Raw genomic sequence first — 26318 nt, forward strand, 5'->3', positions numbered from 1 at the left:
CTCTCCAGGGAAACAACAAATACAGCAAATGATTCCATATATATACAGTGTATCACAACAGTGAGTACACCCCTCACATTTCTGCAGATATTTAAGTATATCTTTTTATGGGACAACACTGACAAAATGACACTTTGACACAATGAAAAGTAGTCTGTGTGCAGCTTATATAACAGTGTAAATTTATTCTTCCCTCAAAATAACTCAATATACAGCCATTAATGTCTAAACCACCGGCAACAAAAGTGAGTACACCCCTAAGAGACTACACCCCTAAATGTCCAAATTGAGCACTGCTTGTCATTTTCCCTCCAAAATGTCATGTGATTTGTTAGTGTTACTAGGTCTCAGGTGTGCATAGGGAGCAGGTGTGTTTAATTTAGTAGTACAGCTCTCACACTCTCTCATACTGGTCACTGAAAGTTCCAACATGGCACCTCATGGCAAAGAACTCTCTGAGGATCTTAAAAGACGAATTGTTGCGCTACATGAAGATGGCCAAGGCTACATGAAGATGGCCAACACCCTGAAACTGAGCTGCAGCACAGTGGCCAAGATCATCCAGCGTTTTAAAAGAGCAGGGTCCACTCAGAACAGACCTCGCGTTGGTCGTCCAAAGAAGCTGAGTGCACGTGCTCAGCGTTACATCCAACTGCTGTCTTTGAAAGATAGGCGCAGGAGTGCTGTCAGCATTGCTGCAGAGATTGAAAAGGTGGGGGGTCAGCCTGTCAGTGCTCAGACCATACGCCGCACACTACATCAAATTGGTCTGCATGGCTGTCACCCCAGAAGGAAGCCTCTTCTGAAGTCTCTACACAAGAAAGCCCGCAAACAGTTTGCTGAAGACATGTCAACAAAGGACATGAATTACTGGAACCATGTCCTATGGTCTGATGAGACCAAGATTAATTTGTTTGGTTCAGATGGTCTCAAGCATGTGTGGCGGCAATCAGGTGAGGAGTACAAAGATAAGTGTGTCATGCCTACAGTCAGGCATGGTGGTGGGAATGCCATGGTCTGGGGCTGCATGAGTGCAGCAGGTGTTGGGGAGTTACATTTCATTGAGGGACACATGAACTCCAATATGTACTGTGAAATACTGAAGCAGAGCATGATCCCCTCCCTCCGGAAACTGGGTCGCAGGGCAGTGTTCCAGCATGATAATGACCCCAAACACACCTCTAAGACGACCACTGCTTTATTGAAGAGGCTGAGGGTAAAGGTGATGGACTGGCCAAGCATGTCTCCAGACCTAAACCCAATAGAACATCTTTGGGGCATCCTCAAGCGGAAGGTGGAGGAGCGCAAAGTCTCGAATATCCGCCAGCTCCGTGATGTCGTCATGGAGGAGTGGAAAAGCATTCCAGTGGCAACCTGTGAAGCTCTGGTAAACTCCATGCCCAGGAGAGTTAAGGCAGTTCTGGGAAATAATGGTGGCCACACAAAATATTGACACTTCAGGAACTTTCACTAAGGGGTGTACTCACTTTTGTTGCCGGTGGTTTAGACATTAATGGCTGTATATTGAGTTATTTTGAGGGAAGAATAAATTTACACTGTTATATAAGCTGCACACAGACTACTTTTCATTGTGTCAAAGTGTCATTTTGTCAGTGTTGTCCCATAAAAAGATATACTTAAATATCTGCAGAAATGTGAGGGGTGTACTCACTTTTGTGATACACTGTATATATATATAGAGAGAGAGTCTCACTTATATGCTTTTGGTCCACCACTTAGTCCAACACCTAGGGCAGTTGTAGCCCAGCGGTTAAGATACTGGACTACTAATTGAAAGTTCACTAATTCAAGCCCCACCACTGCCAGGTTGCCACTGTCAATTGCTTAGACAATATACTCTCACAGTACTGTAAGTCGCTTTGAATAAGCGTCCGCTAAATGCCGAGTGGCATGGCACAGAGCATGGTATGATGCAATGCCCGTCTGACAGTAACTGCACATATTTATTCAGTGTTTTCCTTTAATTCGGTACCTGTGTGTGTCTGTTTGTGTCCTGCTGTCCCGAGTGCAGATTCCTGCCCAGTCCTCCAGCTCAGGGAGACCCACCGTCCTCACCCAGCCTTTCTCGTCTTCTTTTTGGAAGCAGCCTTTGCCAATTAGTCCATAAGAATCATTTCATTAACATCTGCACACGCTGATCAAACCTGATCCTGGATCAGCACTGAAGCCCTTTACAACCGTAGCCAAGGCCGGAGGAAACCTCTCTGACGTGAAGCTCATGTCCGTGTATTCTTGTTCGTCTGTGGATCTCTCCCTGTTCTCTCTGTAGTGAGAAACTATTTAAGGGCTTTTCTTTTCCCGTCCTTTGTTCTTGTTTTGTCTCGTTTGTTAGTTTTTTGTGTGCATGGTGCTCGTCTTTGACAGCATCGTTTTTCTTCTGAGAATCTCTAATCTGTGCTTTACACCGGGAGCCGACGAGGTTTCTGATCTGATGAGTTTTATACCAAGTTTAAACAATAAAACGTGAAAACATAATTGTTATTTATTTTGCTTTGTTTGTACTTATTAAAAGCATCATCGAAACCAGTCAAACCTTGGTGCGAGTGGTACACTAGCTTGCTTTTGGATATTCATTTAATTTCATCTTTTATTGACGAAATCTTAGGTGTGTTTTAGCAGAGCCGAATAGAGGTGGGTTACATAAAAAAAATGAAAACAGGTGTGTTTTATTAGAGCCGAATTGAGGTGGGCTATTTAGCTCTGTTTTATCAGAGCTGAATAGAGGTGGGTTACATATAAAAACTGAAAACACGTGTTTCATCAGTGCCAAATTGAGGTGTGTTTTATCAGAACCGAAAAGAGGTGGGTTACATAAAAAAAACTAAAAACAGGTGTTTCATCAGTGCCAAATTGAGGTGGGCTACGTAAAAAACCTGAACACAGGTGTGATTTATTAGAGCCAAATAGAGGTGGGTTGCATAAAAACTGAAAACAGGTGTGTTTTATCAGTGCCGAATTGAGGTGGGTTACATAAAAAACTCAAAACAGGTGTGTTTTAACAGAGCAGAATTGAGGTGGGTTACATAAAAAAAAAACCTGAACACAGGTGTTTTATTAGAACTAAATAGAGGTGGGCTATAGATCCTTTATGTGCAGCTGTGGTTTAATCAAGCTTGACATATATTTCTTATTGTAAGATGTGTGTGTGTGTTGAGTGTGTGTGTTGAGTGTGTGTGTTGTGTGTGTGTGTGTGTGTGAGACAACACACAGAGACGGGTCCTGGATTGTTCCATATTGCACTTTATTTAGTCCCGAAGTGGCTTCTAGAACCCAACAGTCGGAACCGTTTAACCGCGGCAGCAAACTTATTGCTTTTCTCCTTCACGTTTTACACCAGTCAGTCGATACTTGGGCAGCCGGCAGCGATCACTGTAATCACACTTCAACAGAAAATACTGAACTCTGGGAGTAAAAAAAAAAAAGGAAACTGCGGTGTAACTGTACCTGTTCCGATACTGACCGAGAAAATGGGAAGAAAAAAACTGACAAACGACGAATAAAAGGCAGAATGACGAGGCGGGAATAATAAAGAGTCTGTATGAGGCGATGGTCGTGGTCTCTCGGTGAGTCCGTGAGGCAGACGGACATCATAGCCACTCGTCTGATCTCGTCTCCGGGTATCAGTGGTCCAGGATCCGCAGGTTTCCCGAGACGATTTTATTCTCCAGCATGGAGCCGGCTGGGATGTCGATCCGGTCCCCGTGGTTGGCTATGATGATCACCGTTCCCTGCGGGACGAAGGTTGGAAGACGGCTGGTGAATAATTCAGTCCAGCGGGACACTAACATTCATTATTCAGCGCTGCACGAGGTCTGATCGGCTTCCAGACCGAACAGCTTATAAAGATTTCATAAGGGGTGACGGTGTGTTGGTGAGGGGGGTCTGTTAGCACAGACACAAGGGCGGAGGAACCGGAACCTTGCTCGCCAGCGTCTGTATATCCGGCTCCTATAGAAGTGAGACGTAATGCGAAACGTGTCGCCCCAGATGAACAGGAAGGATGCGCTCTGTGGGATGTGCGTCCGCTTGGTCTGTGTTTTCAGTTTCTATGTTATTAAAGTTCAGGGCTCCAGCAAAGACTAATGATCTTCTAAATTAGGATCCAAAACCCATTTGTACAGATTCTACAGACTAATTTTCGGCTGGATAAAAGTGGACAGAGGGTTCGATTCCCAGTTGGAACAGCTAAGGTCCTTTCTGTGTGGAGTTTGCATGTTCTCCCCGTGTATGTGTGGGTTTCCTCCGGGAGCTCCGGTTTCCTCCCACAGTACAAAGACGTGCAAGTGACGTGAACTCACTCGCTTTCTTATCCGCTTACCCAATTAGGGTCGCGGGGGGTGTGGTGCTGGAACCTATCCCAGCTTTTCAATGGGCGCAAGGTACACAGTAACTCCCTGGACGGGGCGCCAGTCCATCGCAGGGCAGACACACACACACACACACCCATTCACCTATAGGGCAATTCAGTGTTTTTGGACTGTGGGAGGAAACCCACGCAGACACGAGGAGAACATGCAAACTCCGCACAGAAAGGACCCGGACCGCCCCACCTGGGGATCGAACCCAGGACCTTCTTGCTGTGAGGCGACAGTGATACCCACTGAGCCACCGTGCCGCCCCCTTAGTTCAAAATTGAACTTGAACTGATCTGATGAATCATGGGTAATCTGTAACTACCTGTCCTGTCATGAATCTGTAATGGTTTCATATTCCTCTGAAGTTCAGGGAATCGAGGAACATGTGGCGCCGTCGCGCTCTGTCGAATCTAATTGTGCGTTCGAGCCAGATGGACGAACAGACTCTGCCCAGACTAGACTAGAGTTCGATATTTTTGCCTTGTCCTGTTTTATTAGAGCCGAATTGAGGTGGGCTATTTAGCTCTTGTGTTTTATCAGAGATGAATAGAGGTGGGTTACATAAAAAAAACTGAAAACACGTGTTTCATCAGTGCCAAATTGAGGTGGGTTACAGAACAACTGAAAACAAGTGTGTTATATTGGAGCCAAATAGAGGTGGGTTACATAAAAAACTGAAACACGTGTTTTATCAAAACTGAAAAGAGGTGGGTTACATAAAAAACTGAAAACAGGTGTGATTTATTAGAGCCAAATAGAGGTGGGTTACATAAAAAACAAACGCGTGTTTTATCAAATCTGAAAAGAGGTGGGTTACATAAAAAACCTTAACTCAGGTGTGATTTATTAGAGCCAAATAGAGGTGGGTTACAGAACAACTGAAAACAAGTGTGTTATATTAGAGCCAAATTGAGGTGGGTTACATAAAAAACTGAAACACGTGTTTTATCAGAACTGAAAAAAGGTGGGTTACATAAAAAACCTGAACACAGGTGTGATTTATTAGAGCCAAATAGAGGTGGGTTACATAAAAAAAAAAACTGAAAACAGGTGTGTTTTATTAGAGCCAGATTGAGGTGGGTTACATGAAAAACTGAAAACAGGTGTGATTTATCAGAGCCAAATAGACTAGACGGACGAACAGACTCTGCCCAGACTAGACCAGAGTTCGATATTCTTGCCTTGTCCTCATATTTCTCTGTTCTTACCTTCAGTGAGACGTTCTTCCCGAACGTCACGTCCCCGGAGACGGTCAGGTGATCCAGCTCCAGCATGTCTGGAATGCTCTCGAAGCGCATCAGATACTCCTGAACCTGCAGAACGTACAGAAGGATTGTGATTTGGCCGTAGGAGGATCACAATACACACCGACCAGGTATAACATTATGACCACTGACAGGTGAAGTGAACAGCACTGATTATCTCTTCATCACGGCACCTGTTGGGGGGGGGGGGGGGGCACCTGTTAGTGTAGCTCAGACTGCTGAAGAAGTTCATGCTGGTTCTGATAGAAAGGTGTCAGAATACACGGCGCATCACAGTTGCAGGGCTGTTTTGACACAATATTAGGAAGGTGGTCATAATGTTATGCCTCATCGGTGTATATTGTATTGTTTTACACACGTGTTCTGTGTTGCACCCCGCCGTTTCGTTTCAGTATGTACCTGTACAGAGCTGAAGTGAGCGTTACCTTGGTAAACGAGCTGCCCAGTTTGACGTGGGGCGTGGTGGGGAACTCCCTCTTCTCGCTCATGGTGAGGGATCCGGCCTCCAGGCTGTACAGGTTGGACATGACCAGCAGGAGGTCGGAGGTGGTTTTGACGGGCAGGAAGCGGCTCCGCGGCACGTTGATGCCCAGGGCGTTGTCGAAGCACTTGATGGCAGCGCCCACCGCCGTCTCCAGCTGGATCACGTTCAGCCCACCGTTCAGAGTCTGGAGAGGAAAAGAACCCATTTGTACAGATTTTACAGTCCATTTTTAGGCCGGATAAAAGTGGACAGAGGGCGACAAGGTGGCTGGGTGGGTAGTACTAATAATAATAATAATACATTTTATTTATATAGCGCTTTTCAAGATACTCAAAGACGCTTTACATAAGACAAATAATCAAAACAAATACATACACCATACAAATCATAGTACAAAATCAAAATAGTACATCAACATCAAGAATAATTAAGATAAAAACAAAGACAGCAGCATAAGACAGTTCATTAAAAATTAGCTAAATTATGAAAGAGAACAACAAATATAGAACAATTTCTTAAAATTAGACAGAAGCAGGACAGATTCACATGCAATCAGGAAACTGAAAACTACAAGTTTTAGGATCTAGGACTTCACATTTCTGTCGTGATCTAAGTATAAAAACTATTAAAAAGAATAGTAAAAATAAAAGCATTTATTTCGTGTAGTACTGTCGCCCCACAGCAAGAAGGTTAACTTCCTATTTTGAGGATACAAGGGCGGAGGAACCTGAACCTTGCTCGCCAGCGTCTGTATAAAAGTCCTATAAAAGTGAGACGTAATACAATCGTGTCGCCCCAGATTAACTAAAAGGGTGCGGTCTATGGGATGTACGTCCGCTTGGTCTGTGTTTTTAGTTTGTTATTATGGTCCAGGATCCACAACCCATTTGTACAGATTTTACAGACCATTTTTAAGCTGAATAACAGTGGACAGAGGGCGGCACAGTCCAACTCCCACGTGGAACGGCTAAGGTCCTTTCTGTGTGGAGTTTGCATGTTCCCCCCGTGTCTGTGTGGGTTTCCTCCAGACGCTCCGGTTTCCTTTCCACAGTACGAAGACGTGCAAGTGAGGTGAACTCACTCGCTTTTTTGGCCATGATGGTTTTTGACACCTGATGAATCATGGGTAACCAGTAACTACCTGCCCTGTCGTTAATGGAACCAAAGTGAGTAAAACATGACGTTAAAATCCTAATAAATAAATAAGATCATTACTGTCTGAATCAGTTCATTATTCAGGATAAAGGTCTGGTTCAGGAATTCCAGCGGCTGGAACACGACTAAACACCCACTTTATAAGGTCCTGGGTTCGAATTTCTTTCTTTCACTTTCGTTGAATGAACTGACTTGAGTTTTTCTGACCTTGGGATTGACGATGATCTCCATGTCCATGGCGTTCTGCTCCTGCAGCCTCTTGATGGCGGCCAGCGAGATCCACAGGTTGTTGGTGTTGAAGATCTTGAACTTGGAGACGGATTTGAACTCGTCCACGTGGGCCTTGGGCACCTGGGCGATCTCCAGTAGCCTCAGCTTGCCCTCGTACTGAATGAGCGTGCCTCCCTGCAGGACGTGGAGGGGAACAGAGACGTGTAGTCACTTAACATTAGGTGTCTGTGATGCACAGTTTAATGTTCTATGTTAACACAAATAAATAAATAAACCGGTTTGGGCAGAACAAGCCACGTCTTGTGATCAGTAAAGCTGAGCTGTCCTAAGATCTAATAATGACAATCACCTTTAGGGCTCTATCTAATTCAAACACGCCGTGTAATGTTTGTATTTAGTGTCTTAACATCACGTTTTATGGTTAATCTGCGCTATGAGGCGTCCTAGCAGTCCTACGGCAATTTAGTCAGTAAAAACACGACTCGGGTAACTGAGTCTGTAAAACTAACCAATTCTGTGGACACAGCTAGTGTTTGGAAGCTATTGTGCAGTCGTGGACCACTTCTTTTTACCTGCCAGAAGTGGAGTCTCTCAGGGTGATCATGACTGAATACAATTGATGGTGATGGTGGGGCTTGAACCAGCAAGCTGATGATTACTAGTCCAGGACCGCTGAGCTACCACTGCCACATGCACTTCTGTGAGCTCTCCACCCCTCGTTTACAGCAGTGAGCATGAACCCTGTTGACCTCCCACCCTCAGGCACAGCCAGTCGTGCCTGTCAGACACCCAGCCTCCAAAATAGAAAAGTATACACCGTGTGAGTGTGTGTGTGTTTACCTTGACGTCGGCCCGGGTCTTGTCGGTCACCTCCATGATGAACTCGCAGCGTTTGCCGTTGGGCTGGCTCACCAGGTGGTTGAGGATGTGCAGGTCCACGGTGGCGCCCAGGTTGTCGATGTTGGAGACGAAGATGTACTCCTTCCCCTCGGCGATCAGCCGCTCCAGCAGGCCCGAGTTGAAGAAGCTGGCGTAGATGTCCCCGTGCCCGGGCGGGTACCAGCCCTCGGCGCCCTCTCCCACCATGCTCACGTCCTTCGACACGGGCAGCAGGGACTCCTTATTGATCCTCGGATACCTGCAGAGGGACGCAGAGGCACAAAAAAATCACGGAACTGAAGCCGTCACTGCACTCTAGCGTCCTGCCATCTTGTAAAGGATAAACACAGCAGCGCAAGGGAGTCTGGGAAATGTAGTCAGTATTACATTGCAGTGGCTGTTAGCACTGCAGAATTTCTAAAACATGTAAGTTGAACACAAATATATTTTAGCTCGCTTGCCAGTTAACGACTAATTAATGGTTGAATAATGGCGTCTAAACAATCTAAACAGAGCGCCAATCCATCACAGGCCTTCAGCCATCCCCTCTTCCTCAGACGTAGCCAATCAGACACCCGGCCTGCCGATAGCATCGCTGAGATTCGATATAATTTTATAAACTATAACTACTTGTCTAGGGTGTGGTCTTTAATTATTCAGAAATGAAAGTTGTGCTGTTTTGTTTTAGTTCGTTTTGCTTAGTGCTGCATGCAGTAAAATAATGCGTTTAGCATTAGCACAACATTTGGGACACACATATGTAATGCTCAGGAATCTGAAGGCTCTGGTCTGTTGACATCTGTGCTAACCAGTTGGAAATGAATTAAAATGTCATCCTTAACCAACAGCGTTAAACAAACAATGGCTCAGTTATTGGTTAACTGGTTGATCATTAACACCCCTGTTTTATACATTTTTACTGGTCTGTAGTCAAATACCGGTGTGTGTTTAGGGATGAGGTCGGGATAATCCGCTAACACACCAGCGCAGAGATTCTGAGCTCGCGGGTTCGAATCTCGGCTCTGCTACCGGTCGACTGGGCGCCCTCTAACATTCTTACAAACAGCTCGATCACAATCACACCATGCCCCGTGTGTCCCGCCCCGTCAGATAGACAGACAGATAGATTATATACAGATAGAGAGATTGATAGACAGACAGAAGGACAGACAGACAAATTATATACAAATAGACAGATAGCCAGACAGACATATAGACAGACAGATAGATATTCAGACAGCTAGATTATATACATAGAGATTGATAGACAGACAGAAAGACAGACAGATCATATACAAATAGACAGATAGATAGACAGACAAATATACAGACAGACAGGTAGATATATAGACAGAGATTGATAGACAGACAGAAAGACAGACAGATCATATACAAATAGACAGATAGATAGACAGACAAATATACAGACAGACAGGTAGATATATAGACAGAGATTGATAGACAGACAGAAAGACAGACAGATCATATACAAATACAGATAGATAGACAGACAAATATACAGACAGACAGATAGATATATAGACAGAGATTGATAGACAGACAGAAAGACAGGCAGATAGATTATATACAAATAGACAGATAGACATATACAGACAGATAGATATACAGACAGACAGATAGATTATATACAGAGATTGATAGACAGACAGACAGACAGATTATATACAAATAAACAGAAAGACAGATAGATATACAGACAGACAGATTATATACAGATAGAGAGATTGATAGACAGACAGAAGGACAGACAGACAGACTATATACAAATAGACAGACATACAGACAGATATACAGACAGACAGATAGATTATATACAGATAGAGAGATTGATAGACAGACAGAACGACAGACAGACAGACAGATTATATACAAATAGACAGATAGACAGACAGACAGATTATATACAGACAGAGAGATACAGGCACAAACAGGCACAATTGGCAGTGCCTGCAGGAGACAAAACTAGCCTCCAGTCTACTGGGTGGGAAAGACTGGACTAGAGGTTGGGATTATCAAAGCTGTGCAAAAGAAAAGTGGACAGAAAGTGGAGGAGCGCAGAGATAAAGGCGTGGCTCTCCGTACGTGAAGTGTGGGTGAATAAGGAGGGATCGGTGGACTGCGCACACGTCGGATATACACCCCAGCAGCGGACTGGCTATGCTAAATTGGGATAAAAAGGGGGTAAAATGCATTAGTAAAAGGATGAGGTTGGGGGTGCAAGAGGAAACTGCAGGTAAAAAAAGGTTAAAGCCCCTGTGATAGAGCAGAACACACTATACATTACAATATCACACTGTGTGATTTAGTGGGCGCAGCATTTCGTCAGGGACTGGACGCGTGGTCTCGGCTCACTGTGGACTTTCATTCATCTCATTTTCATACCCACTTAACTTTCACTCAAAGGCGCAGGAGTGTTTGATGTCAAACAGGATCTAACACACTTAGCACTAGGATCAGCGAGCTTTAGGACCTTCCTGGGGGAGCACCGAGGGTGTGTGTGTGTGTGTGTGTGTACCTGCTCTGGTTGAAGGTGTGGATCTGGACGCGGTGGTGTGTGTACTTCTGCAGGATCTTCTTGGTGTCCTCGTCTGTGTTGAAGGAGTTCATCAGGACCAGCGGGACGTCTGTGTTGTAGGTCTTGTTCAGGTGCTAGTGGAGGTCAGACACAGGAATCAGGTTAAAGTGAGCGTGGTGACCCTGTGGTGCACTCTCCTATAATGGTGCCAGTCCTGATGGCTAGTTTTTAATGAGAATGAATGTTCATGTGTGTTCATGTAATTACGATGGCGTCTATGGAGGGTGTATATTCGCCAGGCGCCTACACAGCATTGATAACCCCGCCCCTTAGTCCGGTCTTTTCCCACACAGCAGACTGAAAGCCAATTGTGTCTGCCAGTGTCCCACCAGGCAGCGCCCAGCCGGCCGGTAGCAGAGCCAAGATTCGAACCCGGGAGCTCAGAATCTCAGCTCTGGTTTCTTACAAACAGCTCTATCACGATCACACCATGCCCCGTGTGTCCCGCCCCGTCAGATAGACAGACAGATAGATTATATACAGGTAGAGAGATTGATAGACATAGAGATATACAGACAGACAGATTATATACAGAGAGATTGATAGACAGAAAGACAGACAGATTATATACAAATAGACAGATAGACAGACAGACAGACAGATAGATTATATACAGAGAGATTGATACAGACAGAAAGACAGACAGATTATATACAAATAGACAGACAGACAGATAGATATACAGACAAATTGATATACAGACAAATAGATTATATACAGATAGAGAGATTGATATACAGACAGACAAATAGATTATATACAAATAGGCAGATACATAGATAGATAGATAGACAGACAGACAGACAGATAGATTATATACAGATAGAGAGATTGATACACAGACAGACAAATAGATTATATACAAATAGGCAGATACATAGATAGACAGACAGACAGACAGATTATATATAAATAGACAGAGATAGATTATATACAGATAGATAGATAGACAGACAGACTGACAGATAGATTATATATAAATAGACAGACAGATAGAATATATACAGATAGATAGACAGACAAACAGATAGATAGACATACGAATAGACAGACAGATTATATATAAATATACAGATAGACAGAAAGGTTATATACAGATGGATAGACAGGCAGACAGACAGATAGATTATATACAGATAGATAGATAGACAAACAGATAAATAGACATACAAATAGACAGACAGATTATAGATTATAGATAGATAGATAGATAGATAGATAGATAGATAGATAGATAGACAGACAGATCATATACAGATAGACAGATAGATAGACAAACAGATAGATAGACATACAAATAGACAGACAGATTATATATAAGTAGATAGATAGACAGACAGACAGACAGACAGACAGATTATATATAAATAGACAGATAGATAGATAGACAGACAGATCATATACAGATAGACAGATAGATAAACAGACAGAAAGACATATAGGTAGATTACAGTAGGGCCTGAACCAGCAACCTTCTGATTACTAGTCTTTTCCCTTGACTGCTGAGCTACCACTGTTCTAATCACCTCCGAGTGTTTCAGACCCGACTTCTACTACAGGACTTTTTTTCCACGTCTCACCTCACACACAGCCTGCTCTGTTACACACACTGCCCCTCTGTCCCGTACACGCCCCTCTGTCCCGTACACGCCCCTCTCTGTTACTCTCCCTCAGTCCTAGAGAGAAACCGCGCGAATACCTGGAGCCGACGAGCTGCTGTTGAGCTCTGGGTGAACAGTTTAAAACACACGTGTGCTGAATGCTTCAGTGTTCCAGAGTCCTCCATGTTTCTCCTTCCAGAATGAAAGAGTTTATTAAGCTCCGAGTCTCGGTGTGTAGAGATCTCGGATATAAAGCGGATTTCTTTGGCATATGAATAAGGTGGAAAGTGGAAGGTTTCATACATTTAGTCCATCAGTCTATAAAGACTGTATAGTCAAAACTATCTGGACACCTTTTTAGTATTATAAACTAAATGATCTTTTATTTAGACCCGTTTTTGAGTGTTAACAGTTTGGGAAAGGCCCTATATTGTTCCAGCCTGAACACGGCCCTGTAAACAAAGCACAGGCCTGAACAGTGCCCTGACTCCACTGTACACCTTCTGGGATGAATCGCAAGCCAGATCGTTCTTCCATCCAAACACCCTAAGGGTGCGTTCACATGAGAAGCGCTCTGCACTTCTGTGTGAATATGAGCTGAATCTGCATTTGTGTGGAATGAGCGTCACGTGTATCTGTGTTTATCTGGATTTTCCTCCCTGTTTCACTTCCTAACTTGTGTTACAGCTCGAGCTTCTGAGAAACTGTGAGAACCAGAATCAGCTTCTCCGAGTCGTTAAAATAAAGCTTAACGTGGTTTAATGTAGTGATTAGACGGTAAGAGTCGACGTTTCTCTTTCCAGAATGAAAGAGTTTATTAAGTTAAGAGTCTCAGTGTGTTGAGATCTCGGATATAATGTGGACTTAAATTCTTCCTAAAATGACGACTTTGGGGCATTCCTTAAAAAAAATAAAAAAATAAAAAACTCAATTTCTGTGACATAAATAAGGTGGAAAGTGTCTGGAAGGTTAATACATTTAGTTTACACTGAATCTGCATTAGTGTGGAATGAGAGTCACGTGTATCTGTGTTTATCTGGATTTTCCTGCTGTTTCACTTCCTAACTTGTGTTACAGCTCGAGCTTCTGAGAAACTGTGAGAACCAGATTCTGCGAGTCGTTAAAATAAAGCTTAACGTGAAAAGGAGACAGGAGCACTAAACTTCTCTTCATTATTACTGCTCATAAGTTCCTCCACTGATGAAATTCCTCACTCGCTCGTGGTTTTAGTACAATAAGTCACGTTAAGAGTCGTTCGTTCGGCCTGAGTCGCTTTTACCGGCTCATATCAAACAGTTCGTCTCATTAGAGGAGCTTTGAAAAGGTCGGCGGCAAACCGGGTTCAATCAGGTGAACTTTAAGTGCCCCGGCAAGTGAAAAATGTGAATGTGCCCTTGTGGCATGTGGCAATCTCCTAGAAAGGCCTCCCACAGATGTGCATGAGAGCACATAAGGAGTCAAATCCGAGGTTTTGAAATAGGATGTCAGTGTGTGTGTGTGTGTGTGTGTGTAGAAGTCCTAAAGTACTGATCACTATTCATGTTTTTCCTTTAATTTGTCACCCAGGCTGCTTCGTGCGGCCCCTACCTCGATCTGCTGAACCGTCAGGTCCAGGAAGGTGTTCTCGTTGCGGACGCTGATGAGACTTTTCGGACCCTTGCAGCCCATGCTGGTACCCAGACCTCCGTTCAGCTTCACCACCACCAGCTTGTTCAGGCAGTCCGCTACGCTCTCGGGCAAACCCTTCTCCTTGATTCTGTCGTACGGCTGGATCTGAAAGAAAAACACACACACACACACACACACACACGTTCTGAATGAGGCCTTTTTAAGGGTGGGTAATTACCATGTCCCAGATACAAAAAAAACAGTCCACCGTTGTTTCGAGAGTGAAATTTGAGAAGCGAGTCTCAGCTTTTGCCAGGTTTGTAAGTGAGATTTAACTTGCTGGAATAGATTTGGGAGACAAATACAGAGGAACTTCGATTTAATGGACTAAAAGGGGGGAGCACTGGTCTGTAACATGCGATTGTCCAAAACAGCAAGGGGTTTTTTCCAGGGGGAGGGAAATTTACAAAAACGCAGCACTAAGGTCCACAAAAGTGCTAAACATAAGAGGAGTGTTTGTTTTTGCTGTGATTGTATAGTGGGGACTCTGAAGCACTGCTGGTGGCTACTGGAGCAGCACTGGTACAGAACTAAGCACTAGAACTTGCAAAACGAAGCTTAAAACACTGTAAAAAAGGCGAGAACGAAGCGAGCCTCCTGACAAAATAAAGCCTATTGCTTGTGTAAACAGAGAGACGTGCGCCGCCTAGTGGGCGACTACTGAACTACTGGTCTTGGTTTGCTTCTCGGGAGAATTTTGAATAACCAAAGCGGACGTTCGGTCGTCCAGATCTTGTCCGTTAAATCCGAAGTACGTTAAATGGAGGTCCGTTTTATGGAGGGGTCAGAGCGCAGGGTCAGCCACTGTACGGCGCCCTTGGAGCAGAGAGGGTTAGGGGCCTTGCTCAAGGGCCCAACAGTGGCAGCACGGCAGAGCCAGAATTCTAACTCTCAACCTTTCGATTGATAGCCCAAAGCTCTACCCACTAGGCTACCACTGTCCAGTGTATTGCTTGCATTAGATGCAACAGACATCCAAACAAGTCCTCACAGGATCTTAATATGACAGTCCCATTATTAATAATAATTAGTAATTAGTAAATAATTATAAGATTATTATTATTATAGTATTGGAATGTGTTAACCAGTTTCCCCTTTTCTCTCTCACGCGCCTCTAGTTTCTGTTTCTGAGAAAGCTCTGGGCCCTGTGGTACATCAACGTGTTTTCCAGATTCGTCAAGCCTGAGTCAGAGTGGACGTAGGACACACGGCGTCCCACAAGACCGGGTGGAGGGCCGCTCTGGCGAATACTCTCACTCTGATGTCATGAAAATAAACAGCCAGCAGGAACGGATGGACGAGTCCAACACACAGAGAGATGAAGTAAAGAACCAGGGACGGACGCATGACAAAACAGGGAGTCGGAGGCTTTGGGTGAAGACCGGTCACTTATGGGAACGTAACGTCAGACCGTCTCAGGTCTCAGCATCAGTGTAACATAAACAGTGTGGGTGTAGGAATGAAGGGATTCGCCCTCTGTCTGACCGCTACGTACATATCTGGCAACCTACCAAGCACTGCGGAGAAACGGCCCCCACTGAGTGAACACACACACACACACAAACACACCCTGCACCAAATGCTGCAGGAAAAACTGCTAACACATCTGGATATAATGAGATGTGTAATTAACACACACACACACACACTCAGGAACCCTTGATATATCCTGGTGTCCATATGGACAGTGTTTCCCCAAAATATCCCATCATCCGTTTGGTCTTTAAGCCTGTCGCTGGCTGTCCTCGTCCTCCTTTACCTTCAACTCTTCCAGGAATCGTTTTTCTTTCTCATAATGTGTCCAAAATGAGAGAGCTAAGAGAGCTTCAGTTTGTTCACGTGGGCTTGGTCAAGGATCCAAAGATTCGATCAAGGATCCGACGGTAGGTGCGCCAGTAAAAATAAATACATGATATATCGAGTTACAGTACATACCACAGAAATGCTTACGATTCTCCAGTGATACTTAATAAGTGGCCTTCAAGTACGTCTGAACAAATGGTAAACGATATCCAAGAATTGTGTTTGCGTATTTAACCATTAACGTCTAAAGCAGGATCTGAACACACAGACTGAGTAAACGGAGCTGCATTTCCTCGCCCTTGTTTATTACCTCGACTTGTCACATCTAACAGCCGTCCCTCCGCTTCATAGCTCTGATCGTCTACACGCGGACGCTGAGAGCAAACTGTTTTGCGGAATACTGGTCCAGAAAGAAGCCTCGCAGTTTCCCGTTCCCTCCTTCGGTGGAGATTTATGGCAATTTTAAGCAACCTGAGCCGCTCAGGTGGCGCAGCGGTAAAAACACACGCTGGAACCAGAGCTGGATCTCAAATACATCGTATCGAATCTTGCCGGCTGAGGCTGAGCGGCCACATGAACAACGATTGGCCGGTTGTTCAGATGGGCGGGACTAAGCCGGATATGGGTCTCTCTCTGTCAGACTGGTGCAGTTACGACCTCTGCTGGCTGATTAGAGGCGCCTACACGGAGATGAGGAAGGCGTGCTCTTAGGGTGTGTCTCTCCGTACACAACGCTAGGTGGCACAACACTCGTCAATGTGTGGGTGATAAGATGCATGCGGCATGCTGCCCACGTGTCGGAGGGGGAGGCAATTGGACGCGCTAAAAGGGAGGAAAAGCAACCTGCATCTTTGCGACCCTGACAAAGACGCAGAAAACATGAAGAAAAAAAAGGCTAAACGCAATTGCTTTAGGGAGTGGATGTTGTTTTTCGTTCTTTATTCTTTTTTTCTGTTTTATTTCTCCCAGTTTATCGTAGTCAATCTGTCTTCCGCTGCTGGTGGATCCCTGTTTACAGTCGAGGTGGGTATATCGCTGCTCACACCTCCTCACAGCCCTTAGCAGAACACTTTTCCACCCATGCATTCTGCACAGGCGCCTCTCTATCTGCCGATCAGGGTCCTTACACAGCGTTTGAAGACCCCACCCACATAGTCCGGTCATTCCCTCCCTGCCCGCTAGACCGGTGGCAACGGCGAGTCTCGAACCGAGGAGTTCAGAATCTCGGCGCTGCTGTGCTAGTGGAATATCCTGCTGCGCCAATTTATTGTATTTTTATTGATTTTTAACCGTGTTTAATTGTATTTCAGTGTTTTTATATTATATTTGTGTTATTTTCAGTGTACAAGTGTCAGAACCAACCTCATTATTTTACATGAGCCTAAAATATATGCAGTTCCATGGAACGCATTAACAGGTTTCCCCAAACATCCTTATGGGGAAAAAAATACCTTAAACCTCAACGTCACCAGTCCCAGAACCGACTGACGTCGAGATTCCAGGTACCGCTGTAGTTTTATCTTGCATCAGCAAATCTAACCCCAGTGTGTCTAGACTCTTTAGAGTCTTTACGGTTAGAAATGCTGACATGATCTTACCGAGTCCTCTGGAGGTCTGTTGATCTTGGGCCACTCCACCGAAGGTCCCTTGACCTGCAGGAACCTGTGGAAGAGCTTCCGAAATCCCTCGAAGTCCTTCTTGGCGATCTGTACAAGAGGAGAGACGTTAAAGCTTAGAAATGTTTCTTTTCCATCGTGAGATTCAGAACCTCCCAGACGACATTCGAACTTCAGGTTTGTGTTTAGAGATTTAACGTTTGTCATTCGTGCAGCGTTTAAGTGCCTCACGTTTACTGGTTCATCTGCACTATGAGGCATCCTGGCGATCCTACAGCAATTCAGTCAGCAATCGCTTAGTCAAAACGTCCAAGATGTCGAAGTGAAGCAGCTAAAAACACGACTCGGGTAACTGAGTTTGGAGGTGGAATTAAGCACATTTTCCCGTGATTGTAGTAGAGCCCTTGTTCTATAATAGGTCCAGTGTGTTATCCTACCATACAGATTAACTTTTTGGGTATACATGTACTGACTGTAGCCCTGCTGTTGCTCTGCACACTATCACCTTCCTGTACTGCACTTTCGTGACCTTGTCTGAAATCGTTTGTATTTTAATCCGTTCTATCATGGGGATTTATTTTCTCTCTGGTTTGTTCAGAAGATAATAATCCCACAGAACTCGGTAATCCTCTCATCATTAAGAAGACGCTGAAAGCCGCTTTGGTTGATAATTATCCCAGCGCTGGAACAGGGTATCAGAACATCTGCCTACTGAGAAAACACTACATTCAGTACATGAGGGCTGAGTGGAGTTGGAGTCAGGTTTGTGTTTACTCAGAGCCGTGTGTGGGGTACGCAGGACTTTTCGACAGCCTGTGGTTAAGGTACTGGTCCGGTAATCAGACGGTTGTTGGTTTTAGCTGCACCACTGCAATGTTGTCACTGTTGGGCCCTTGAGCGAGGCCCTTAACCCTCAATTGTTTAGACTGTATACTGTCACAAATGTAAGTCGCTTTGAATAAAAGCGTCTGCTAAATGCTGAAAATGTAAATGTCTGTCTGTCCATCTATCTGTCCATCTATTTATCTATCCATCCATCCGTCCGTCTATCCGTCTGTCTGTCCAGTATACAGTGTATCACAAAAGTGAGTACACCCCTCACATTTCTGCAAATATTTCATTATATCTTTTCATGGGACAACACTATAGACATGAAACTTGGATATAACTTAGAGTAGTCAGTGTACAGCTTGTATAGCAGTGTAGATTTACTGTCTTCTGAAAATAACTCAACACACAGCCATTAATGTCTAAATGGCTGGCAACATAAGTGAGTACACCCCACAGTGAACATGTCCAAATTGTGCCCAAAGTGTCAATATTTTGTGTGACCACCATTATTATCCAGCACTGCCTTAACCCTCCTGGGCATGGAATTCACCAGAGCTGGACAGATTGCTACTGGAATCCTCTTCCACTCCTCCATGATGACATCACGGAGCTGGTGGATGTTAGACACCTTGAACCCCTCCACCTTCCACTTGAGGAAGCGCCACAGATGCTCAATTGGGTTTAGTCCATCACCTTTACCTTCAGCTTCCTCAGCAAGGCAGTTGTCATCTTGGAGGTTGTGTTTGGGGTCGTTATCCTGTTGGAAAACTGCCATGAGGCCCAGTTTTCGAAGGGAGGGGATCATGCTCTGTTTCAGAATGTCACAGTACATGTTGGAATTCATGTTTCCCTCAATGAACTGCAGCTCCCCAGTGCCAGCAACACTCATGCAGCCCAAGACCATGATGCTACCACCACCATGCTTGACTGTAGGCAAGATACAGTTGTCTTGGTACTTCTCACCAGGGCGCCGCCACACATGCTGGACACCATCTGAGCCAAACAAGTTTATCTTGGTCTCGTCAGACCACAGGGCATTCCAGTAATCCATGTTCTTGGACTGCTTGTTTTCAGCAAACTGTTTGCGGGCTTTCTTGTGCGTCAGCTTCCTTCTGGGATGACGACCATGCAGACCGAGTTGATGCAGTGTGCGGCGTATGGTCTGAGCACTGACAGGCTGACCTCCCACTTCTTCAACCTCTGCAGCAATGCTGGCAGCACTCATGTGTCTATTTTTTAAAGCCAACCTCTGGATATGACGCCGAACACGTGGACTCAACTTCTTTGGTCGACCCTGGCGAAGCCTGTTCCGAGTGGAACCTGTCCTGGAAAACCGCTGTATGACCTTGGCCACCATGCTGTAGCTCAGTTTCAGGGTGTTAGCAATCTTCTTATAGCCCAGGCCATCTTTGTGGAGAGCAACAATTCTATTTCTCACATCCTCAGAGAGTTATTTGCCATGAGGTGCCATGTTGAATATCCAGTGGCCAGTATGAGAGAATTGTACCCAAAACACCAAATTTAACAGCCCTGCTCCCCATTTACACCTGGGACCTTGACACATGACACCAGGGAGGAACAACGACAAATTTGGGCACAATTTGGACATGTTCACTGTGGGGTGTACTCACTTATGTTGCCAGCTATTTAGACATTAATGGCTGTGTGTTGAGTTATTTTCAGAAGACAGTAAATCTACACTGCTATACAAGCTGTACACTGACTACTCTAAGTTATATCCAAGTTTCATGTCTATAGTGTTGTCCCATGAAAAGATATAATGAAATATTTGCAGAAATGTGAGGGGTGTACTCACTTTTGTGATACACTGTATATATATCTATCTATCTGTCTGTATATCTGTCTGTCTGTCCATATATCTGTCATCTATCTTTCTGTCTGTATCTTTCTATTTATTTATCTATCCATCCATCCGTCTATCTGTCGGTCTGTCTGTCCATATATCTGTCTATCTATCTTTCTAGCTATCTGTCTGTCCGTTTGTCCATCCGTCTGTCCATATATCTATCTGTCTGTCTATCTATCTCTCTATCTGTCTGTCTGTCTATCCGTTTGTCCGTATATCTATTTATCTATCCGTCTGTCTGTCCATCTATATATATGTCTATCATCTGTCTGTCAGTGCATCTATCTATCTATCTATCTATCAGGACAGGTGTACCTAATAAATTGCTCTGTGATCTAGTATAACTCCTGGTATTTACACTGTGTACACACTGTCACTCGCTCTTAAACCCATGACGTACTGTACTGTCCTGTGTTTGGGTAAGCTGGGTGTGTCTGTCTTTCATGACATGAATGCGTGTGTGTGTGTGTGTGAACACGTGGGTGTGTATAATTAGGTGAAGAGTGTGAGGACTTCAGGCTCCCATGCTTGTTCGGTATGTGTCACCATGGTGTAGTTAATGTGATTCGGATGGTGAGGGTGACGTCTGAAGCCGCGCCCTTTCTCCACTTTACATCGGAACTGTCGGATAATCCTCGAAACGAACGACCTCGAGCAAACTCGGACCATCGAGTTCCAAAACGTACCCCTGATGTTCAGCACTGGGTTTCTGATGCCATGGTTACACTGTTTTATTTATGTATTTATTTATATTGTGTTTTTATTTTATAAACGTTATTCCAGCTGTTTGAGTATACAGAACACCGACCACCCCACACAAACCCACTAGCACAAAGAGCTTTTCTGTTACCTCGGCGTTCGCTCCTTTAGCCGTGCTCAACAGCTTCTCCAGCTCCGTGTGCATGGAGCTCTCCAGCTGCTGACGCATCACTTCCTGAAACTGAGCCATGGATTTATCCGGCTCGCCTTTGCTCACACCTGCAATCAGATCGACATCACCAGCCGTTATTCTCATCATCTGCTGCATAAACGCTTCATTATTATCTTACTTTCAAGCGATTCACATTTTTCCCGTGATTCTTACTGCGACCCAGGCAACACAAACGATGCATCAAAACAAAACACAAAAGAAAATATATTTAACTAATAAAAATAGTGGCAATCTGGTCCCACTGTGGTTTACATGGTGTAACGTAAAGTCTCCACAAGGGGGCGTTTGTGTACAAGTTCATTTTTTAAGTCTGTCGTTTATGCTCTTGTTAAAATTTGTATATTTAATTATTATTATTTTTGTCTGCGACCCATATTTTTTGGCTTGTGACCCCTGGTTCTGACACTGGGGTACAAGCGTTGCCAGTGTTACCTGAAGCCCCACCCCCACCCCACCCCCAGGTTGTACAGACAACCTTCCTACAGATCTGTTTACAGGTAATTACCCTTAGACAAACATTTACCTTTTATTTCATGAGTTTCACCGAGCAAATAGATGGACGTGTCTGACTGATATGCTGCTCTTCACACTTTGCCCAACCTACCCCACCCATCCATGGAAAAGGACCGTTTATTTAAGCAGTAGAGCATTCTAATGTAATGACACATCCTGTTCTTCTTTCTCTTGGTGTGACTTTGGGCTCAAACTTGTCCGATTTTCTGCCTGCCCAGATGCCGGTGTTCTTTATTCTTTATTATTCTTTTCTGTCCTCGGCTTGTACCAAGTTTCCCTTCCTTTTTTTCCCCAGACAGCTTGGTTGTTGCAGGCGCTCTGAGGAGCTTTATTATTATTATAATTATTATTATTAATGATTATTGTTATTATTATTATGCCAGATGCAAATTTTTTATATTTTTCATATTATTATGCCATTTTTGCATACCGTATATTGTATATATGAACATTGTACATTCGCTACACCTTACTTGTGTTAGTTTCTCTTCTTTTGCTTGTTTAACTACTGGATCTATCTATCTATCTATCTATCTATCTATCTATCTATCTATCTATCTATCTATCTATCTATCTATCTATCTATCCTGTCTGTCTGTCTGTCTTTCTTTCTATCTATCTATCTATCTATCTATCTATCTATCTATCTATCTATCTATCTATCTATCTACAGTGTATCACAAAAGTGAGTACACCCCTCACATTTCTGCAGATATTTAAGTATATCTTTTCATGGGACAACACTGACAAAATGACACTTTGACACAATGAAAAGTAGTCTGTGTGCAGCTTATATAATAGTGTAAATTTATTCTTCCCTTAAAATAACTCAATATACAGCCATTAATGTCTAAACCACCGGCAACAAAAGTGAGTACACCCCTTAGTGAAAGTTCCTGAAGTGTCAATATTTTGTGTGGCCACCATTATTTCCCAGAACTGCCTTAACTCTCCTGGGCATGGAGTTTACCAGAGCTTCACAGGTTGCCACTGGAATGCTTTTCCACTCCTCCATGACGACATCACGGAGCTGGCGGATATTCGAGACTTTGCGCTCCTCCACCTTCCGCTTGAGGATGCCCCAAAGATGTTCTATTAGGTTTAGGTCTGGAGACATGCTTGGCCAGTCCATCACCTTTACCCTCAGCCTCTTCAATAAAGCAGTGGTCATCTTAGAGGTGTGTTTGGGGTCATTATCATGCTGGAACACTGCCCTGCGACCCAGTTTCCGGAGGGAGGGAATCATGCTCTGCTTCAGTATTTCACAGTACATATTGGAGTTAATGTGTCCCTCAATGAAATGTAACTCCCCAACACCTGCTGCACTCATGCAGCCCCAGACCATGGCATTCCCACCACCATGCTTGACTGTAGGCATGACACACTTATCTTTGTACTCCTCACCTGATTGCCGCCACACATGCTTGAGACCATCTGAACCAAACAAATTAATCTTGGTCTCATCAGACCATAGGACATGGTTCCAGTAATCCATGTCCTTTGTTGACATGTCTTCAGCAAACTGTTTGCGGGCTTTCTTGTGTAGAGACTTCAGAAGAGGCTTCCTTCTGGGGTGACAGCCATGCAGACCAATTTGATGTAGTGTGCGGCGTATGGTCTGAGCACTGACAGGCTGACCCCCCACCTTTTCAATCTCTGCAGCAATGCTGACAGCACTCCTGCGCCTATCTTTCAAAGACAGCAGTTGGATGTGACGCTGAGCACGTGCACTCAGCTTCTTTGGACGACCAACGCGAGGTCTGTTCTGAGTGGACCCTGCTCTTTTAAAACGCTGGATGATCTTGGCCACTGTGCTTCAGCTCAGTTTCAGGGTGTTGGCAATCTTCTTGTAGCCTTGGCCATCTTCATGTAGCGCAACAATTCGTCTTTTAAGATCCTCAGAGAGTTCTTTGCCATGAGGTGCCATGTTGGAACTTTCAGTGACCAGTATGAGAGAGTGTGAGAGCTGTACTACTAAATTGAACACACCTGCTCCCTATGCACACCTGAGACCTAGTAACACTAACGAGTCACATGACATTTTGGAGGGAAAATGACAAGCAGTGCTCAATTTGGACATTTAGGGGTGTAGTCTCTTAGGGGTGTACTCACTTTTGTTGCTGGTGGTTTAGACATTAATGGCTGTATATTGAGTTATTTTGAGGGAAGAATAAATTTACACTGTTATATAAGCTGCACACAGACTACTTTTCATTGTGTCAAAGTGTCATTTTGTCAGTGTTGTCCCATGAAAAGATATACTTAAATATCTGCAGAAATGTGAGGGGTGTACTCACTTTTGTGATACACTGTATCTATCTATCTATCTATCTATCTATCTATCTATCTATCTATCTATCTATCTATCTATCTATCTAATCTGTCTGTCTGTCTGTCTGTCTGTCTGTCTGTCTGTCTATCTATCTATCTATCTATCTATCTATCTATCCTGTCTGTCTGTCTGTCTACCTGTCTGTCTGTCTGTCTGTCTATCTATCTATCTATCTATCTATCTATCTATCTATCTATCTATCTATCTGTCTGTCTGTCTGTCTGTCTGTCTGTCTGTCTGTCTGTCTGTCTGTCTGTCTGTCTATCCTGTCTGTATTTCTACCTGTCTGTCTACCTGTCTGTCTATCTATCTGTCTGTCTGTCTGTCTGTCTGTCTGTCTGTCTGTCTGTCTGTCTGTCTGTCTGTCTATCTATCTATCTATCTATCTATCTATCTATCTATCTATCTACCTGTCTGTCTACCTGTCTGTCTGTCTGTCTATCTATCTATCTATCTATCTATCTATCTATCTATCTATCTATCTATCTATCTATCTATCCTGTCTGTCTTTCTACCTGTCTGTCTTTCTACCTGTCTGTCTGTCTGTCTATCTATCTATCTATCTATCTATCTATCTATCTATCTACAGTGTATCACAAAAGTGAGTACACCCCTCACATTTCTGCAAATATTTTATTATATCTTTTCATGGGACGACACTATAGACATGAAACTTGGATATAATTTAGAGTAGTCAGTGTACAACTTGTATAGCAGTGTAGATTTACTGTCTTCTGAAAATAACTCAACACACAGCCATTAATGTCTAAATGGCTGGCAACATAAGTGAGTACACCCCACAGTGAACATGTCCAAATTGTGCCCAAAGTGTCAATATTTTGTGTGACCACCATTATTATCACTGCCTTAACCCTCCTGGGCATGGAATTCACCAGAGCTGCACAGGTTGCTACTGGAATCCTCTTCCACTCCTCCATGATGACATCACGGAGCTGGTGGATGTTAGACACCTTGAACTCCTCCACCTTCCACTTGAGGATGTGCCACAGGTGCTCAATTGGGTTTAGTCCATCACCTTTACCTTCAGCTTCCTCAGCAAGGCAGTTGTCATCTTGGAGGTTGTGTTTGGGGTCGTTATCCTGTTGGAAAACTGCCATGAGGCCCAGTTTTCGAAGGGAGGGGATCATGCTCTGTTTCAGAATGTCACAGTACATGTTGGAATTCATGTTTCCCTCAATGAACCGCAGCTCCCCAGGGCCAGCAACACTCATGCAGCCCAAGACCATGATGCTACCACCACCATGCTTGACTGTAGGCAAGATACAGTTGTCTTGGTACTTCTCACCAGGGCGCCGCCACACATGCTGGACACCATCTGAGCCAAACAAGTTTATCTTGGTCTCGTCAGACCACAGGGCATTCCAGTAATCCATGTTCTTGGACTGCTTGTCTTCAGCAAACTGTTTGCTGGCTTTCTTGTGCGTCAGCTTCCTTCTGGGATGACGACCATGCAGACCAAGTTGATGCAGTGTGCGGCGTATGGTCTGAGCACTGACAGGCTGACCTCCCACGTCTTCAACCTCTGCAGCAATGCTGGCAGCACTCATGTGTCTATTTTTTAAAGCCAACCTCTGGATATGACGCCGAACACGTGGACTCGACTTCTTTGGTCGACCCTGGCGAAGCCTGTTCCGAGTGGAACCTGTCCTGGAAAACTGCTGTATGACCTTGGCCACCATGCTGTAGCTCAGTTTCAGGGTGTTAGCAATCTTCTTAAAGCCCAGGCCATCTTTGTGGAGAGCAACAATTCTATTTCTCACATCCTCAGAGAGTTCTTAGCCATGAGGTGCCATGTTGAATATCCAGTGGCCAGTATGAGAGAATTGTACCCAAAACACCAAATTTAACAGCCCTGCTCCCCATTTACACCTGGGACCTTGACACATGACACCAGGGAGGGACAACGACACATTTGGGCACAATTTGGACATGTTCACTGTGGGGTGTACTCACTTATGTTGCCAGCCATTTAGACATTAATGGCTGTGTGTTGAGTTATTTTCAGAAGACAGTAAATCTACACTGCTATACAAGCTGTACACTGACTACTCTAAGTTATATCCAAGTTTCATGTCTATAGTGTTGTCCCATGAAAAGATATAATGAAATATTTGCAGAAATGTGAGGGGTGTACTCACTTTTGTGATAC

The 26318-nt window shown here is 44.2% G+C and overlaps 1 protein-coding gene across 3 annotated transcripts in view; it reads right to left on the bottom strand.

The window, feature by feature from the left end:
* Window positions 1-3243: 3243 nt before the first annotated feature.
* Window positions 3244-26318, bottom strand: part of ugp2b (UDP-glucose pyrophosphorylase 2b) — a 30227-nt gene continuing 7152 nt past the window's right edge. For all 3 annotated transcript variants that reach the window (XM_063007145.1, XM_063007144.1, XM_063007143.1), the window contains exons 2-10: window positions 21223-21350; window positions 17657-17764; window positions 14175-14360; window positions 10927-11060; window positions 8352-8649; window positions 7488-7685; window positions 6067-6309; window positions 5585-5689; window positions 3244-3749 (exon numbers count right to left, since the gene is read on the bottom strand). In XM_063007145.1, coding sequence (XP_062863215.1) covers window positions 3642-3749; window positions 5585-5689; window positions 6067-6309; window positions 7488-7685; window positions 8352-8649; window positions 10927-11060; window positions 14175-14360; window positions 17657-17764; window positions 21223-21321 — 1479 coding nt within the window. In that variant the 5' untranslated portion in view covers window positions 21322-21350 and the 3' untranslated portion in view covers window positions 3244-3641. The remainder of the gene's footprint in view (window positions 3750-5584; window positions 5690-6066; window positions 6310-7487; window positions 7686-8351; window positions 8650-10926; window positions 11061-14174; window positions 14361-17656; window positions 17765-21222; window positions 21351-26318) is intronic.

The sequence above is a fragment of the Trichomycterus rosablanca genome, chromosome 13 (assembly GCF_030014385.1).
Source record: "Trichomycterus rosablanca isolate fTriRos1 chromosome 13, fTriRos1.hap1, whole genome shotgun sequence".
NCBI classification, from domain to species: Eukaryota; Metazoa; Chordata; class Actinopteri; order Siluriformes; family Trichomycteridae; genus Trichomycterus; species Trichomycterus rosablanca.